The 18,408-nt window shown below is 43.6% G+C and overlaps 8 protein-coding genes across 10 annotated transcripts; 2 read left to right on the top strand and 6 right to left on the bottom strand.

Annotated features, from left to right (window-relative positions):
• Positions 1–519: 519 nt before the first annotated feature.
• LOC6543617 (exocyst complex component 1) lies at positions 520–3,945 on the bottom strand. The gene is made up of 6 exons (XM_001972912.3): positions 3,134–3,945; positions 2,848–3,075; positions 2,340–2,789; positions 1,797–2,278; positions 1,227–1,734; positions 520–1,148 (listed from the first exon to the last, which is right to left on the bottom strand). The coding sequence occupies exons 1-6, from the start codon at positions 3,785–3,787 to the stop codon at positions 801–803; spliced, it is 2,670 nt and encodes an 889-aa protein (XP_001972948.1). The 5' UTR covers positions 3,788–3,945; the 3' UTR covers positions 520–800.
• Positions 3,946–4,117: 172 nt separating this feature from the next.
• Positions 4,118–4,988, top strand: LOC6543616. Of its 3 annotated transcripts, none has more exons than XM_026977045.1 (4): positions 4,118–4,212; positions 4,286–4,347; positions 4,616–4,785; positions 4,844–4,988. In XM_026977045.1, the coding sequence occupies exons 2-4, from the start codon at positions 4,302–4,304 to the stop codon at positions 4,898–4,900; spliced, it is 273 nt and encodes a 90-aa protein (XP_026832846.1). In that variant the 5' UTR covers positions 4,118–4,212; positions 4,286–4,301; the 3' UTR covers positions 4,901–4,988. The 3 variants fall into 3 exon arrangements, with proteins under 3 accessions (XP_026832846.1, XP_026832847.1, XP_001972947.1); XM_001972911.3 differs by having other exon boundaries at positions 4,178–4,223; XM_026977046.1 differs by having other exon boundaries at positions 4,168–4,347.
• LOC6543615 (DNA-directed RNA polymerase III subunit RPC7-like) lies at positions 4,989–5,839 on the bottom strand. Its single transcript, XM_026977044.1, has 3 exons — positions 5,636–5,839; positions 5,430–5,558; positions 4,989–5,372 (listed from the first exon to the last, which is right to left on the bottom strand). Exons 1-3 carry the CDS (start codon positions 5,777–5,779, stop codon positions 5,013–5,015), a joined length of 633 nt encoding a protein of 210 aa, XP_026832845.1. The 5' UTR covers positions 5,780–5,839; the 3' UTR covers positions 4,989–5,012.
• Positions 5,840–6,036: 197 nt separating this feature from the next.
• On the bottom strand, positions 6,037–7,599 carry LOC6543614 (RAB6-interacting golgin). Its single transcript, XM_001972909.3, has 3 exons — positions 7,372–7,599; positions 6,587–7,286; positions 6,037–6,531 (listed from the first exon to the last, which is right to left on the bottom strand). The coding sequence occupies exons 1-3, from the start codon at positions 7,469–7,471 to the stop codon at positions 6,309–6,311; spliced, it is 1,023 nt and encodes a 340-aa protein (XP_001972945.1). The 5' UTR covers positions 7,472–7,599; the 3' UTR covers positions 6,037–6,308.
• Positions 7,600–7,839: 240 nt separating this feature from the next.
• Positions 7,840–12,356, bottom strand: LOC6543613 (ubiquinone biosynthesis protein COQ4 homolog, mitochondrial). The gene is made up of 5 exons (XM_001972908.3): positions 12,222–12,356; positions 8,855–9,081; positions 8,584–8,788; positions 8,080–8,303; positions 7,840–8,008 (listed from the first exon to the last, which is right to left on the bottom strand). Exons 2-5 carry the CDS (start codon positions 9,073–9,075, stop codon positions 7,852–7,854), a joined length of 807 nt encoding a protein of 268 aa, XP_001972944.3. The 5' UTR covers positions 9,076–9,081; positions 12,222–12,356; the 3' UTR covers positions 7,840–7,851.
• LOC6543612 (UDP-sugar transporter UST74c) lies at positions 10,265–11,936 on the bottom strand. The gene has a single exon (XM_001972907.3). It carries the CDS (start codon positions 11,674–11,676, stop codon positions 10,564–10,566), a length of 1,113 nt encoding a protein of 370 aa, XP_001972943.1. The 5' UTR covers positions 11,677–11,936; the 3' UTR covers positions 10,265–10,563.
• A 1,617-nt stretch (positions 12,357–13,973) lies between the features above and the next one.
• LOC6546329 (neurofilament medium polypeptide) lies at positions 13,974–18,061 on the top strand. The gene is made up of 6 exons (XM_001972905.3): positions 13,974–14,244; positions 14,295–14,439; positions 14,498–14,557; positions 16,417–16,470; positions 16,604–17,616; positions 17,682–18,061. Exons 1-6 carry the CDS (start codon positions 14,044–14,046, stop codon positions 17,931–17,933), a joined length of 1,725 nt encoding a protein of 574 aa, XP_001972941.1. The 5' UTR covers positions 13,974–14,043; the 3' UTR covers positions 17,934–18,061.
• LOC6543611 lies at positions 14,568–16,592 on the bottom strand. The gene has a single exon (XM_001972906.3). It carries the CDS (start codon positions 16,345–16,347, stop codon positions 14,632–14,634), a length of 1,716 nt encoding a protein of 571 aa, XP_001972942.1. The 5' UTR covers positions 16,348–16,592; the 3' UTR covers positions 14,568–14,631.
• Positions 18,062–18,408: the final 347 nt, after the last annotated feature.

Raw genomic sequence — 18,408 nt, 5'->3', positions numbered from 1 at the left:
ATTTAAATTTAGAAATCTATTTTTTTTTTAATTTTTTTGATGTTATGATATAGAAATTCAAAAATATTAAGAAATGTCCCAAGGCATACCTCAACTTATCTTAATCGGATTTTTAAATATTTCTACCGCAATTCTTTAAAAATCTGCATTCAAATTTAGAAAATTTTTTATATTAATTTTTTTTTCTTATAACCGTTACACGTAGAGTAAAAGGGATAACTAAATTCGTTGAAAAGTATGTAACAAGCAGAAGGAAACGTTTCCGACCATATAAAGTACATATATTCTTGATCAGTATCAATAGCCGAGTCGATCTGGCCGTGTCCGATATTTTTTCATTTTTGAATAAATCTTGTACTTTTTGTCACGCCCACAATCCGACAAAAACTGTCACGCCCACACCTTTTAACATTTTTTAAAATTTTTTTAATTTTATTATTTTTTTCCACTTTTTACCGATATTTCAGAAAATTTTGAAATTTCTCGTATGCACTTTCACTAGCTGAGTATCGGGTATCTGATAGTCGGGGAACTCGACTATATATTGTTTTACCTTAGAACTTATACAATAATCAACTTCAATTGCTAGCTGTTGAAGTTCCCTTTAAGGCTTCCTTTTCGTTGATTTTTCTTTACGTGATCCCTGTCTTTCAACGCTTTGAACTTTTGCAAATCCACATCTGTTTAAATATACGCGCCATATATTTTGCAATCAGCAGAAACAGCGCTTTAAATACTATTGCACTTAAAAATAAAACCCGGTTTAAACGCTCCCTGACTTTCAGATTCCAATCCCTAGATCAGTGGGAGCGCGCTATGTCCGAGAAGAAGGCGAGTATGTCCTGAATGTTGAACTCCAGGTTGATCATGGCGCCGGCGTAGCACTTTTGAATGCGCTCCTCAAGGTAGTTGTACTGGGCAATGAACTCCTCTTGCATGGCGTGCCAGACCACCTGCAATAGATTCTCTTCCTCGCTCAGGTGCTTTTCAACCTTTTTGTATAGGTTCTCCAGGCCTTTCTTCACCTCTCGCGCAGGATACTGAGCGATTACCTTGCGGAGTTCCTGTTTGGAGAAGGCCATCTGGTAGCTGATCTCCGTTTCCTTGACTCCCTGGGCAACCTTAAGTTGCACGCCTTCAAAGAATTGCTGCAAAAGCAGAAGGGATATTTTTAAGATTGAGATACACTTATCTTTTCTTCTGGAAGGTCATTGACTTTGGCTTACATTCAGTTTCTCCAACGGCCGGCCGAAGTACTGAGTCACATACGCTTTTAGCGCCTCGTTGTAACACTTTTTGGCCTCCTTTTTCAGGGCATCCAGACCAGGAACCTTAAGCTGAGCCAGCAAAGCGTACATGTGGTGGTAGTTCTCCATGCGCACTACCTGAACTGGTGTCTTGGGGTGCTCCTGCGAATGCAGTTGGATGCCCTCAAATATGGCATTTACCAGCTGCAAGTACCACTTTTCCATGTCCGTGCGGCGATCCGATTTCCGAAATATGCCCTCTGCAGTTTGGGCAAAGTTTTCGAAGTTTTCCACATAGGGCAGGATGGCCTTCGATCGTTTGTGCAGCTTTGCCTCCCGGATAGACAGTAATTGGTTCTGCATAAAACGGTCGAAACTCCTCTTCACCTGCACCAAGGCAGAAGCGAAGGTCATGCTGAGAAAGGAATGTGTGTCCTGGGCGGACATGACGTGCTGCGTAAGTCGCACAAAAACGTACAGAGAATAGCTACGTAAAACAAATTGGTTAACTACACATGCCTTGATCATATTACTATATGGATTACTTACAAACTGTCCACACGCTCAAAGCTCTGGATGAAGCTAACCAGCTCTGGTTCAAGGCAACCGAAAAGGCCCATCATTAGTTTACGCACATCCTCGTTAATCTGACGGTCTATCCGCTTCTGCGGAACACCATCGGATGATGGCGACACCGCTCCTGATATAATTGACTGCGACATGTCCATCGCCTTCTCCATTTCCAACGTGGTCTGTGTGTTCTTCGTCGTTGGACTGATAACGTCCATTTGAAAAAAGTTAATGCAGAAGAGCTGTTCCTGCAGGGCAATGGGTTCCAGCTCAGCTAGAACCTTTTCCAACAGTGCATCAAAACGAATTCGATCTGCTGTCTCTACACCAGGACCCCACTGATCCCTGTTTATTCCCAGTGTACCATAAGGTATTGTGGAAACTGCGGACTTTCTAGAAGACGTGGACATGTCCAGATCCTCCCGAGAATTTCGAAGCTTCTCCGTCACCTGAATTTTAGCCTATACAGCGGTCGAGAGGAGTTGAGATTGCAATATTCGATATTCGATGTTGATATCTTACCAAATTGAAGAAGTTCCTCACATCCCTATCATAGATCTTGCTCAGCGATGCTGTGTACACACGCATTAGGCCATCGTAGGTCTTCCGATCCATGGCCTTTGTCCAGTGCATAAGCTCGGTATAAGGCGTCAGTTCCCGATGGACGTTGGAATGGTTAGGCAGCGTAAGTTCGGTGCTGGTCACCTGCATGTCCCCTATTTCATTGCCCAAGTGGATGAAGAGGTTGTTCATAAACCGACTGACGGTGGCCGAGAACTTTTGTTTCCACTTTTCAAATCGCTTGCGTTGGTCCTGGACCGCCTCCAAGCGAAGCAGAGCGGGATCTATATCACTGTTCATGGCCTGTTGCAGGCACTGAGCAGCTGCAATGGCTGCTTTGCGTCCATTAGCAGTCTTTAAGTCGGGTTCATCCAGCGCCTGCTGCTGGCTGTGCGGCAAGTCCAGTTGACTCTATAGAAGTAACATAATTATTAAACATTATTAAACTATGTATACTAATAATACGCACTATGACTTTGTTGAGCTCCTTCATTAGCTTGATATTGTTATTGTTGGCAATCTCGATCATGGCATTTTTCCCACCAATTTTCTCCATGGTTTCCTTGACATGGCCCAGAATATCCTCGTAGCTGTCAAGACGGTTCTCAAACTTATCTGCCTCGGAGATAGCGTTGTCGATGTGTTCCATCATTTTCAGTACCTTCTGCTCCGAGGCTAGAACACTTTGCATATTGGCCTGCGAGATAAGAAGTTATGAGTAATGTATATCCGCTGAACATGCCCAATTTAGTCACCCCATCTAAATCATGAAGCTCCCGCGAGAGCTGCTCTATGAACTGCTCAGCATCCTTGATGGCAAAGTCGCACTCGGAGAAAAGTTTGCCCAGCTCATTGGCCTCCTTGTCCGTCAAAGCGGTAAACTCCTGGGCCTCCTCTTCTTCGTCCTCCTCGTCGTCCGTGTGTTGCGTCTTTTGAGCCGCTCTGCCTAATGCTACTTTTTCCGGCGACTTCTCCGACAGCCAGGCTGCGGGCACATTCCGGAACTCCGCCCGCTGGCCACGCACGCTTTTTTGGATTTGGCGGTTGAGCACGGCTAGAAAGTTTTGCCGCTCGTGAGGGTTTAGGGCGTACCATTTGTACAGCTTCTCAAGCTGGAAATCGAACTCGTGTGTCTCGAACTGTTCGTTCCGGCCGTCAACCCACTTAATCTCGTCCAGCTGCCAGCTCCGCTTGCGCTTGTACTCGCCCTCGCGCTGCTCCGACTGTTTGATGAGACACAAAGTGACCACAGGTACCGGTGGAGGCGTGGTGACCACGCAAAGGTAGCAGGGCTTCTTGTCCTTCTTCTTGACCACCGTCACCACAGAAAGGAGGCGTTCGCCGGAGGCCAGGAAGAGCTCCTTCTGCAGCGTGTGCTTGATGTTGGCCATCGCGCCAATGGACAGCATGGCTGGGAATGTCTTCGGTAGGCACTGGTCTCAAATAAAGTCCTTACAAGAATCAACAACTTGCCAATTGTTTGCACTTGCAATTAGCAATTGGAGAACGCCTCCGCACCAACAGCTGATTTAGCAGCGCTTATGCAGACGCGTTTACAGACTATCGGTAAGGGAGGAGCGCGCGGCGTGAGCGTGATCAAGTGGTTAAAGATCATTATTTTAATATAATATCATTCGGTTGTTAAGAGTGCAGATACTAAATAAAATTTGTTAATTAATAATGATTTAAAAAAAATTATGTATGATATATATTTTGAGGGTTCCATTGTATCGTAATATCAAGAATAAGCGTAATAAGCGCTCGGGATCTCATCTCCAACTGCAGGGTAGATATTATTCCATAAGCCCAAAACGGTCACACTGTTCAACACAAGGTAATTTACGGGTGAATTTTTATGCGAAAAAAAAATTTGCAGTGAAAATAAACCCATATTTACCCATTTGCAGCAACTTTCGAGCAATCATGTTGGTTAAGCACATTGTCAAGCAGGGGCTTCTGCTCAAGAATGGTGAGTTTGAGTGGCCCAACACTCTTTTTCAGCAAAACTGCTAACCTTAAAAATTACATAATGTGGAAAAGCTAAGGGAGGAACTTCAAGGAACTGCAGAGGAATGGTTCACCCACCAATCTTGGGAAAGCTTCAGTATTAGCCAAATAAATATCGGGAGTAGTTTGGATGACATCATTTCTCGAGTTACATTCCGTTGGGATTTCCTCTTTTAATGCGTTTCATACTCACACAATGCACTGAAATATTATTATACCTTTCATTTCAGCTGGCGCTTTGTCGCGTGCCGCTTACCACGGTGGACATGGTCCCCACTCCACCATGAACGATCTGCCCGTGCCTGCTGGAGACTGGAAGGAGCAGCACAGCCAGAAGAACGCCAAGTACAATGTTGCCCTCATCACTGGCATTCTCGTCCTGGCCGGCACTGTTGGATTCGTAAGTTGATGTCAATTCCTTGAATCTTATACTGGTCTAATTGCAATACCCATTACAGGTGAAGACTTCTGGTCTCATCCACTTCAACTACTACGTGCCCAAGAGCCTGGACTAAGCCAGTCATCCCTTACGTGTAAACTAATCCAAAATTTGTGTTAAATAAGCTTAAAGTGGCGACATAGTAAATCACAGATCCGAAAGTATTCAGTTCGATGGTTTTATTTGTCTCAGTATACGGGACCATCGTCCAAGTTGTCGTCCTCATCATTGAAAGCTTCTCCATTATCAAAGTACGTTGCACCGTAGTCGTTGTCCTCGTCCATCTCATCATCCAACGCCGCCTCCGGATCTTCCTCCTCCTGTTCGGAATCGGATTCCTGTTTGGCATCATCCTGCTCACCGCCACCTGACTTCAGTTCATTCTGCTCCAGAACCTTCAGCCTGTCCTCGATATTCGTCTTCTTGGCCAGCAGCTTCGGCCTTGCATCTGCTCCACGACGTTTTCGACTGGAGATGTTTAGCTCCTGGGGCATGGCTTTGTAGTTAAAATCGGGATGTGCTTTGAGTTTCATGCGCTCCATGGCTTTCTGGGGATGTTAAAACAGTATTATAAACAGCAAATGTTAAATAGCTAGGATTATTACTTCTCGCCAGTCCTTGTGCACAAGTTTTTTTGCGTCCTGACTGGCGGAGACTATGTAATAGGGTGAATCTCGCATTCGGTTAAGAAAATCCTCCTTCCACAGGAGCTGGTAGTTTTGTGTGGCGGTTGCCTATGGAGTAGAATAAGCAAAACGTTGATCATAGTGATAGTGATCTTAGTGGCTAAAGTAAAAGGATTTATACAAACTTCTAGGGTAGTGGGTCTGTTCAAAACAGGCGGAAATGTAGGTGGCGGCGCAGTCTGCACCGGCATATCTTTTGTGCATCCCAGCATGGCCATTTGTTCCGCCGTGAGGGTGCCTGTCTTGCCACCCCTTCCACGACCTGCCATTATGTTAGTTTTATTTATTTAAGCTCGTTTAGAAACACTTTTTCTGATTGTATTGTTTAGCTTGCACGTTTATTCTATTCCACTCTGAAAACAATCAGCTGTTACAGCAACAGGAGGTGTTGCCACCTAGTCCAAACCAAACAATAACACAAATGTGCTTAATGGTCGGTTTTTAATACCCTTCTTTTATCAAAATCTCAGTACCAACTGCTTTTAAATTTATGGGATTTCTACCTTTTTTCAAAAGTTAAAATTTACACATAACATACACATATTTATTTGCAATTTGCACTTCATCACTTATGCTATGAACATTAATTACATACTAATATTAGAGCGCTTTCCACAAAGTTTAGGCGTGTTTTATGTTTACGATACCATTACATTATAGCCAATCGAAAATTAGCGTATAAATTTTCCATTTAAAAATTATAATATTTCAGGGAGCAACGAATTGAAACTACTGGTCAGTTTAGGCAAAACAGCGCTGAATATTCGAATTAAAGAATTTTTCAAGCTGAGTTTACATTTAGGTTTGGGGGCTTTGGGGGGTTACATCAATCGGTTGGCAATCATCGGTTGGCGAGAGTCCCACTTTCTGCATCAACTCAGTGAGCTTCTGCGCTTTGCGGTCCTCGTTGTGGGCAATCACTGTGCAAAGATGCTCGGTAAGCATCTCCTTCTTTTCGGATGCATTGTGCAGCTCTATCTTGGCCCGCAAGAACTGAGCCTCGATCTTGACGTATTGTTTTCTGTGCAACAAAAAGATTAATACGGGGAACACAAGTATTTAGCTACGCCACTTACTCTACATTGGCAAAATGTATGCAGGCATTGTCGATCTGCTTCCTCAGCAGGGCTACGTCCACGGCCAGATCACTTTCCAGCTTGGAGAGCTCGTGACGGATCTCCTCGATCTTTCGCGACTCCGCCGCCGTCTTCTGGGTGTGCTGCTCGATGGCCTGGTAGAGCATTTGTTTCTTCTGCTTGTTTTGCTCCTCGATCATGCGGCGATGCTGTTCGAAGTCCTTTAGGGAGATGCCCTTGAAAGGTGAGTCTGTGTTAAGGCGCTCCCGCGAGCAGGAGTCCTGGGTGCTCGGCAGGATGCTGCCATCATCCGTGGAGCTAGTGGCCTGGCTATCACCGCCGCTTATCTTCAGAATCGAACTGTCGTCAGTGGACGTTGCCTCAGCATCCGCGTACGTGGCGGGGGGTTTCTTATCTCTAGCTGTAGCATGTCCATGGTAGAGTGCCTCTATTAATGAATCAGAAAGTGGGCGGTCCAAGTTCAGCGATCCGTTCGCTACGTCATCTTCCGCTGCTGGAGTGGGAATTGGTGTCTTTTCCGTGGGAGTCGCCGTTCCCGATTTGGCCTTCTTCGCTATATCCGGTTTTTGTATGGGTTGCAGTGGTTGCTGCTGCTGCTGCTTCCGCAACTGATCCGCTTGCCGGAAGATCTTATCGGGCATCCGCCGAATGCCGGGTTGATTCCGGAGCGCCTGCTTCGCTGCTCACGCACACATAGGCAAAGGTTTTTTATTATAAGCAGCTAATTGTTTACACGCTTCGTGGTTCATGCATAGTGATCTAACCTGCTTCCAGACTCGCAGGTCTTTTGCCCACACCGCCCTCCTTCACACCCGTGATCTTGAGGATCTCGTCGTGGCTAAAACCATTGAATTTCTCAGTCATGGTGATTAACTTAGAAATAATTAGCCATTAAGACAATGGACCGAAAAAACAAAACAACACATCAGCAAATGCAAACACAACGAGTGGAGTTGCCACATCGGATTAGGTTTCGATGCGATCATTCTCGGATATATACAGTTCTCTGTGATCGCATTCACATTTAAAAAAACTTGCAAGTTGGTTTTATTTGGATTTTTAAATTTAATTTGTTTTCTTTTGTTTAATTATAAAATATTTTTATGAAATGGAAACATTTAAAACCTTTTCGGTCTTACAGCAGGCGTTGCCAGATCACTTTCCCACGATCGCGATAATAGTACGCGATAGCTGTAATCGATAAGTTTAAACTTCAAAAGGCGCCTTAAAAATGAAACACCTTATCAAGCTTTATTCAACACGGTAATTCCCAATTCGGAGCGCAGATCGTGGATGTTCTGCTCCCAGCGCTTCTCCCAGTAAACAGGCATTAAGGGCTTGGTCCGCTTACCGTTCTCCAGGGCCCACGGCAAGTAATGCTTCAAGTACGCACGCCGCTGCCTAAGTAAACGAGAAAATAAACAAACGCGTGAATGGAAGTATAATTAGAGAACCCAGTTCACTGAACTCACTTGGGACGTAGGCGAACTGCTCCGAACACCGCACCACCATAGCACATGGGCAGTCCCGTGTTCAGAGCCTCCACCCACTTGACGGACACCTCGCCGAGCATATTGGTGGGCATGTCCAACACCGTGTGGATGAGGTCGTGGCATTCGCGATACCGCGTCATCAAGTAGGCCAACTTCGGTTCCTCCAAAAACCTCACGGCCATGCGACTGTCCGGCGTGACTTGCTAAAAGTTGGTTACCAAAATTATAGCCGAATCGATGGGCAAACACACAGCGGACATTTAAATACATCTATCTACCTAAATATTATATTGATTTGCCGGTATATAATCTAATCATTTTTAAGTTTTTCAATTGATAGTTGTTTTAATGTTCTATACCTCGACGTTATGGTGGCTACGAAACACCAACTTGAAATTCGGCCTACTACAATGGCATTCTCTGTAGAAGTTCTCTTAAGAATGTACTAACTTTTGTTCCTACTGACTTTACCGCTCTACTTACATTATCTTTCAGGAACTTTACGTAAGCGGCTCCAAAGGTATCCGGTGGCAAAGTTTCTAGGTACTTGAAGTCAATAGTGCTGGTGTGGATGCGGGGTTTATCAGCCATGATGCGCTGACCCTCTTCGCTGGCCTGCATGGAGTCCAAAATGGTCCATAGAGCATCCTCTCCAGTCGTCTCTCCCAAGCAGGCGATCATGTCATGGCTTAAGGGGATTTAATAATAATATTTAAAAGCTTAAGGATTTATTGAATTTATTACGATGCCGTACCGTCTTGGATCCAAAAGAGCAGCAATGGAGGATCCTGCTGCCAGGAAAACTCGCTGGAATGGCGATATCTCGATTCGCTCCTTGAAGTACTGGCGCTCAAAGGCATCCTGTGGCTCCGCCTCGGGTGCTTCTGTGACCACCGCTTGGCGTTCAACTTGGGCCAAGTGAAGGTCTCGTCGCAGGGCCAGCAGCTTTGGTAGACGCAAACAGCGTTGCATCATGATGATCTGTGGATTCATAGAGGAGATATGGGGAGGTGCACCCGGTGACCTTATCAGCACGATCGTCGGCATCATCATCATTATTATCATTATCATCATTGCACACAAACATGACCCTGACTACCTGTCTTCGGTTAAAGCTGGTCTTTCGAGCCGTACGTACGTGCCACTTTCAATAGCAGCGAATATGAGCAAACAATTTGTCCATAATGTGGGTACGCGGACGGGGCTGATGCTGACTAACAATTTACCTCACCGCACGGTTAAGTCTGTGCAAACCGGTTTGGGCTTCCTTATTACCTGCCCCACTCCGAATCCCTCACTTCACCACCGCCTATCCATATTGCGGGGTCCCAAAATAACCCAAACCAAGTGCTGCCGGGGCACTGGCACCTCATTCTCCGGCTTTATACCCGAAATCAATGTCGTCATAGTTGTTTCTTTGGATTAATGGGTAGTCCCTCTATATAAGATAAGTTAATCTTAGCAAAATAGCTAAACAAGAATTTAAACAATCTATCTGGTCTATCAATCTTATGATAACCAACTGGGAGCGCAAAGCTGTGCTCCCGTCGGTTACCAACTAAAATCTAATTCTAGGAAAATATATACCCGCCTTAAAGCACACATATGTACATATGTATGTATGTATGTATTTTGTTAAAAGTGAAGTATTAGCTGCGCAAATTTATTTGCTTATAAGGCAAAGAAAAAGATTCTTCAGCAGTCCAAATCTAGGCAAAAGTCTATTGAGGCAATCAACAACAGACGCAGTTTACACAGCCCAAAAAACTAAAGGCGTGCTAATCTAAATAATACTATTACCACTCGCTTTGTCTGATAATAACAAAAAAAATAAAAGCCCAAGACTTTGATAAGGGTAATCAGTAATCGGTCAACCCGTCCCAAGTGTGTCGGTGTGGATAGTCCGGCAATGCAGTACTTTGTTTTGTAGCAATCTCAAGGCACCAACGTGTTTGCCCAGAAAGATAAACAGCCGATAGAACACATGTAATTGAGAAATCGCACAACGTAGTTCCGTACATTACTTATTTTACACAAAAAACTAATTAGAAGGCACACGTGATTGTAATTTTTGCCTAATTAGCTAGGTCCACATTGTGGGCCTTATCGGAGGAGACAATCTTATCAATAATGCCCCAAATAATACAAGACAGAACACAATTGGTTACTTGGCCCACCCATGTCGGAGGAGGAACGGATGTCTGTGTATTTCTATTTCTTATAACACTTTCGATGCAGGAAACAGTTGCATGCAGACAAATGTACAAAAGTGATTAAAATTACATAATTGCTAAATTACACTCTTTTAGAAACATTGCTAGATATATGTACAGACACGATGCGCTGTGTGGTTGTAGGAAAATCGAATACGAAGTCGCAAATCGCAGATCGCAATGAAGTACGTAGTACGGAATAAACTAAACATATCGTATGGCTTTGGCTTGAGTTTGAGCTAAGACGAAGCTAGACATTCTCGCCGCGGGTGCTGGGCAAGTGGTCCGGCTTATCGGGCGCCCGCTTCCGCCGAAAAGTGACGTACGTGTACAGCAGACTAGCCAGCACGCTAATGTTGATCCCGATACAGTTGAGCCACGAGAAGACGTAGTCGCCGCCAATGAACATGCCCAGATAGGTTACGCAGATGTTTTTAAGGCAGCCCACAATGGTGGTGGTCAGCGCCGAGTTGAACTGCGTGCACAGGATGGTGCTGTACGATAGGATGAAACCCATAACGCAACTGAGAAGGAACTGCAGCACAAACAATGAGTCATTCCATTGTCCAAAGTTCAGCGCCTGATCTAGATTCCCTGTAACATAGTTGAGGGCCAGGGCAGGCAGAAACATAAACAGCGAGTTGTAGAACATCAGGCCGTACTTTCCGATCTCCGAGGTGTCAAGTTTTTTTTTCACATACACGCCATTCGAGGCGGTCATGGCGTTTGTGATCATCACATAGATATATCCCGTCATGTTGAAGGATAAATCATCAGAGGCCGCCAGCAGTGCTCCACCGATCATGGCGTACACGCTGACCTGAACCGCATTCGATGGTCGCAGTCCTAGAATCTTGAGCTCCAGCAGCATCGTCATCAGTATGGAAAAGCGTCGTAGGGCCGCGAACATGGGCAGACTCAGGGTCTTTGTGCCGCCCAGTCCGAACATCATGTTTCCGAGAAATATCAGTGGCAGTGGAAAGATTTTCCAGAAAGTATTTCTCTGCAGAGGAGGGAAGTTCACAAATTTCAGGCGCTTGCCAATCCCCAGGACCACAATGCTAGCAGTAAGTTGGCCGAGGCTGAGGAACAGGAACGAAGGGAAGTGGTAGGAGGTCAGCACCGTCTTGTTTACCACCGTGATCATGAAGGAGGATAAGCCATAGAATAAAGCGCTCCCGATCTTCTTGACGAACAGTGCCGAGTCCTCGCGTTCCCGGTGGCTTAGCTCTTTCGAACCAGATCCATTCAGCAGCAATGCCCCTCCCGATCCGCCCATCTGCTCCTGCTCCCTTTTTCCGACATCGCTCTCCAGGAGCGGCTGCAGATCCAGCGTTGTGTTACTTCCGCGCGACACACTCATCGTATTTGCGGGGGGCTGGTACTTGGATTAAATCGCTTTCGTCACTATCGTTTGTTCGGCGGCAACTATCATGCGGCGCGCACATTTGCTCACTTTTTTCAGGCCACTTTGGGGCCGGGGAGGAAGCGTTCCCACAGCACATTAACAAATATGTGCTATTTTTACCGACGCGAAATCGCAGCCATTCTTTCTGGAACATATGTTCAGTGTGACCGTGGCATAGCTATGAAAACATGCCCCCCAACTGAAATACCCTAAATGTGCCGCCACTGTTACTTAACAGATCATGTTACTTTTTAAGGGGCATGTCAATAAAAACTAATCTAGAATATGCAAATATATATTGCAACTGTATCTTGAATTAGTAACATTTCCCTATTAATAAGAATCAAACACTAAAATAATGCCATAAGCACTATTACACTAACGGATTTCGCAAGATATCTACGACAAGAAACTGTTTGCTTATATAAAAATGCTTTCACCGCTGCAGGCAAGCACTTTTTCACCGATTGATTACAAATCCGATTAAAAAATAAACTTACCTCAAAAATTGTTAGCCAAAGAACCACTACACGAATTTTTTTTGCCTACACCGCTTGCAAATCAGCTGTTTTGTACGAAAAACAATAGCCCTGTTAGCAACAGCGCGCTGTGGTTAACATATGGATATGGCAATATATGCCATAACAGGAACAAAATGTACATAACGTAAGCACATCAAACTATGGGTTCTATGTGTCGTTCGCAAATATAAGAATTCAAATTTTCTAAAGTATTTTTTATTAAATATATTTTAAAATAATGCACATATTTTATTTTTGTTTTTAATTTTAAAATAAAGCCATCGGCCTTAATACAAAAAATTGTTGCTTTGGCCCAATGTGCAAGGCATATACATAGCAGTGATGCCAAAATTTTTCTGAAAAAAAGGACAGATTGAGAAAAAAAAAAACGGAAAAAATAGGCTGAAAATTTCAAAATAGGATGAAAAAACAGGACAGATTTTTTTTATGATTATTATTTATTTAATTAACTTTTAATTTATAATTTTAAATGTTTCGTACACTACACTCACTTTTCGACCGGTAAGAGAGATTACTTGAAATATTTTGTGACTCTAAATTAGAAGACATGCCTTACAGTCTTCACTAGAACTAGTTGGGAATGATAGGGCTACAAGAAAATATGTTTCCTAAACAAATATTAAAAGCGACCATAACTATGTGTTCCAACAGTAAGTCAAACATTCTTCAGGCTTTATTTAAGACAATTCTTACTACTTTGTTCAAGTAACACATACATGCATGCATACATACATACATACATACATACATACATACATACATACATACATACATACATACATCCATACATACATACATACATACATACATACATACATACATACATACATACATACATACATACATACATACATACATACATACATACATACATACATACATACATACATACATACATACGTGCAGAAATACATACATACGTGCAGACATACATACATACATACGTGCAGACATACATACATACATACGTGCAGACATACATCCTTCATACTTACATACATACTCCGGTGCGTACACTACACATACACTACACTCACTGCTCGACGGGTAAATTAGAAGACATGCCTTACAGTCCTCACTAGAACCAGTTGGGAATTATAGGGCTACAAGAAAATATGACTCCTAAGTACATATTCAAAGCGGCGATAACTTTGTGTTCCAACAGTAAGTTAAACATTCTTCAGGCTTTATTTAAGACAATTTTTACTACTCACTTTAAAGACCTCACTATTTCACTCACTAATATAATTATGACAAAATAATATATTATTATTAATATTAATATTATTATTAATATTAATATTATTAAGCTCAAGATTAATTTAGTAGCTCTTTGTATCAGGGATGCCAATATTTTTCTGTAAAAAAAGGACAGATTGAGAAAAAAACGGAAAAAATAGGCTGAAAATTTAAAAAAAGGATGAAAAAACAGGACAGATTTTTTTTATGATTATTATTTATTTAGTTAACTTTTAATTTAATATTTTATATTAACGTATATTATTTAACGTTTGATTCATACGTTGCCATTGTGCCAATGCGTTTCAAATACGTTTCGGGTATACCAATTAAATTTTAAAAATTCTTACATTGCCTAAAAAGGACAGATTTCCGAATAGAAAAACTTAAAAAAGGACAGATTTCCGGGTTAGGGCAGTAAAAAACAGATCTGTCCGGAAAAAGGCTAAAGCATCACTGATACATATGAGTGATTGGAGTGGCAACGCTGCAGGAAATACCGAAATTGTTTAGTTTTTATTTTGACAACAAATTGGATAAAATGAGTGGCTCAAAGGCGAAAAAGTCCAGCAAGGGCGATCTCATCCCAAAGCCCATTAGCATTAAGAAGGAGAAGATCGAGGAGGACCGGAAACTGCACCCTATTTCCCACTACATAGACGACCGTCTGGAGCTGGTGAAACAGATTTTTGGGACCTTAAAACCGAAAACTATCATGAACCTGGCTCCAGAGTTTCTTAAGGTGTGTTATAGTTCTTCATATTACGAGTATTTACTAATACCTTTACACAGAAAACACCCCTGGACGAAATCGAAGAACTTTGTCTGGAGGAGCTACTCTGCTTGTCTACGAAGCGCCTCAAATCCATAATAGAAAACACAAAATGTCCCACAGACACAGAAAGCTCCGAAGATTCCGATGTAGAGCACAAAGAGGGTATGTTGAAGCACCTTGTCACCTTATAAGCCCGTAAATTACAAAGTTCTCATTTCAGAACACATCTCGCTAGAGGAGATTTCTTCCGACAGCGACATAGGTCAGGAATCCCGAAAAAGTAAGTTGGTGGCAAAGATACATTTAATTTAGAGCGTATTATCTGTGTAATCTTCACAACTGCACGTCGTAATATTAGCCGCCGTACTTAAACTTCTCGCAGGCAAAGAGTGGCGACACGTAGAATGCACGCAGGATACAGACATCCTCTCCTACGCCGATAACCACGTTATCCTTATCCTCTTTGCCCACCTCCAGGGTAACTACAAAGTCTCCAACCTCCAAGCAGCCCTTCTTCCGCATAAAGTCCACTCCAAACTCAATAGGACTGTAGTTGCACTCGTTGAGATCCTTGGTGTAAAGAACCGGGTGCATGTTGCGGCGCAAATGAAGCGCACGAGCCAGTTCCACCTTGCAGGTAATGGTTTCCGCATCATCTGTCTCCTCCAGCGGCATCATAACATACACTGGGCAGTAAATCTCAATTCGCGAAAGGGCCACGCTGGCCGTGTCGCAAGTGGTGAACAAAAATATGGCTTGGCACTCTATCGAGCTTATTGTGCGGATAATAAAATTCACTATCGTCTGGTACGAGGTTAGGATGCTCTTCAGTACCATCTTATTCTGGACCGCGCCAACTCGATAATCTTTAATGGGCATCAGCTTTTTGACTATCAGAGGATATTTGTTGCACCATGGACTTTTTTGGATGTGAATAGCGTCGACCTTCCACAGGAAATCGTGCAACTCAAATCGCTTAAAATCGCTGCAACGTTCCAGCGGAACTGTGCCAATTACTGGCTTCTTCTGGCACTGCGAAATGGGAATCACGTCCTCCATAATGTAGTTATAGACGCAACAGTTTACGTTGAACATGTCCGGTATCCAAATGTAGTCCACCAGCTTTATGATGCCTAGCAGATCCAGCATGTTGCTCCGCACATATTCAAAATCTATCATCCCAATCAACTTTATATTGAAGTCGGAGTTCAAGGTCTGTCTCACGGCACGAAGGAAGCTCTTGCATCGTATCTTGGGCAGAACCACATAGTTGGCATTCATAGACGCGGCCATCTCAAGGTCCTTCATGTACAGATCGGGATATAGCTCCGGATCCAGAGCGTGGCACTGTCTAGGAAGCTCTATAAAATCGTAGGAGGCTACCAGGCCGGCATCTATGATCATCACGGTTAGTGCTTCTCGCAGGGTCTTAACCACCCTACCCCTAACTTCACGTCCGATCAGCACAATATCACCCAACTGAACGGAGGCGAGATAACAACGCAGATTGATCACGTATACTATTTCCTTAAAGCCTTTGTAGCGGTAAGATTCATCCGTGGTGAGTGTCACCACCCCACCTCGTGCCAACATCACAGTGCAGTTGTTCCTCAGTCTGCCAACGCGACAGCACTCGCCGTTAATCTCGAGAGCCAGGCCAGTGGTCAGACGTAGTTCCCTCTCTACAGAATGCGCCGAAATGGCGATGTTCATAGTGTCCAAAATGGCTGTTAGTTCATCGGGCTTATTGGCCACCGCATCGACGTGAAAGGTGTAGGTTCCATTTTCTAGCATACGTCGCAGCTCGTCGTGAGTGGTTTCCGTTACCAGTTTGGCCACAAGACCCAAATGGTAGTATCGCTTCCGCTTCCGCCGTCTGGCATGCTTCTCGTGAGCCTCACATGCCGCTTTGAAATCTTTTAAACGCTGCTCCAGGTCATGTTGTCCATTAAGCCGCACAGTGAACTTCTCCAGACGATTCTCGTCCTCCGGCTGCTCCTCCTCCTCCCCCTGATCCTCACCTGTCTGGCTGTCTAGTTGCGCCGTTACCTCTTTCTGGTTGATCGGCATCCTGGCGTGCAGTTAATTTAAAGTATTCTTTACGTACAATTTGTAATGCAATCTGTGTCTAAAATTTAGCGAAGAAGAAGCTTAGATCCAAAAAAACGAGCAATGGGAATGAAAACAAAGAGTGTGAGTATCAACTTTACGGATATATAAAAAGTAAACAAAATCGAACGAACATATGAGAACAACTGCCTTGTGAGTCTGTGTCCGTTTGACTGCAAATGTGCTCAGGTTACTAAGGTACACTTTTCTCCTACAGCCGGCGGTCAGATGAGCGTGCTGGAACTGTTGGAACTTCAGGCGCGTGCCAGGGCCATCCGCTCCCAGCTGGCAATGGAGCCAATCACCAAAATAGAGGTCAAGTCGGATGATGACAATGACGAGGTATCACCGGAAAAAGTTCAGCGAAAAGAAAAGGAAAAGCGCAATACTAAAAATACCGATTCGGGCAAGCGGAAATCGCAGGCAACATCTCTTTCCCAGCCAGATAGCATCAGCAAGGAGCAGCCAGCTTCCCGGAAAAGAATCAAGATTAAGAGAAACTATCGGCTGACTTCAAAATCGCCAGAGAAGGAAGCTGCACCTCCAACATCTGCTCCTGCTCCCGAAACATTGGTTTCATGTAACGATTTGAACAAACTGCCACCTTCCGATTCACGTTCGGCCTCACCAGATGTGATAACCATACAAACGGAGCCTGAAACACTGCTGATCAGCGATAGCACGGATGATGAGGCCACGAAAAAGAAGGCAATTGAAACCATTAAGCAAGTCGAAGAGGTCCCACCAGCGCCAGTCGTTGATAGCGAGCCAGAGGAAGGAGAAGTGCGCGATGAACCCGAAGAGCCAGCCAAGGTAGATGAGCCAGCCCATCCAGAAGAGCCTACCGAGTCAGAAGCAGCCGCTATACCGAAAGAACTGGAAAGTAGTAAACCAGAAGAATCGGATAAATCTGATACGGTAGATAAATCAAGTGATAAGGAACAGCCCTCGGAAGAAGCTCCCTCAGTTAATCCCCCTGCAGAGCCAAAGAAGCCGATTGCATCCGAACCAACTGCCATTGACGACGAAGATCAAAACGACGATGTTATTTCAATAGGTGGTGATCTAGAAATGATGGACGAAATGACGAAGGATGACGATTCACCTATAGTGAGCATCAAAAGTGAGAAGAAGGAGAAAATGCAGGATCCCGAGGACCTGGACAACGATGTCATATCCCTGGACACAAGTGAGGACGAACGCGACAAACTACAGCCGCCAGACTCTGAGGTATTTTTAAATGCTCATCAAAACAATTATTTTTTTTATAATCATAATAATCCTTTTGTTTAAAGTCCTGGCGTTCACGGTACATGAAGAGCTCCAAGGTCAGCCAAGTGCTGGCCGAATCGCGCTTGGGAAAACGCGTCCGCGACAAACTCAAGAAATCAAAACGCAGCAAAGTCACCGCCAGCGAGGAGCAGGCCAAGGCCGAAAAGCCGGATTCATTTACTTCCAAGCATGAGGACGGATCCATTGAGCAATACCAGGAGCTTCTGCAGCACCGACAGCGTAAAACATCAAGCAGCAGCAAAGGGGATAAATAAGTTTGCCCGCTAAGGACGGGATTTATTGAAAAGTCGCGTACTGACGCACGGCCCTAGTTTATATGGCATATAAAAAGTCAAATAAAAATCCGCTGTCCTCGGGGACGGTAGGAAACAAAAAATTTGAATATATCGTGCTAAGCGGATATTTAATTTCTTATTCGTCTTTTCTTATACTCTACACGAAAAGCATGCATGCACTGAGTTCAAGTGGAAGTAAATGCTTTTTGATTTAAATATATACATATTTTATATTTAATTATTATATTTAATTCAAATTATTATTACTAACTAAGGTTTCTAGTTTGTGTAACAATTTGTGTACATTTTTATAGAATTTGAGAAACATTCTATGGAGATACAATTTATATAAATTAAATATTTATATATTATTTAACTCGGTTTTTGTACAGAAGATTTGTTTGTGTATTCAATGCGTCGACTTAATGTGGTGTAGATTTTAGTTTTGTTCTGT

This window comes from Drosophila erecta, unplaced genomic scaffold (assembly GCF_003286155.1).
Source record: "Drosophila erecta strain 14021-0224.00,06,07 unplaced genomic scaffold, DereRS2 tig00000021-arrow-pilon, whole genome shotgun sequence".
Classification (NCBI taxonomy): Eukaryota; Metazoa; Arthropoda; class Insecta; order Diptera; family Drosophilidae; genus Drosophila; species Drosophila erecta.
This window is presented reverse-complemented; position numbering and strand designations above follow the sequence as displayed.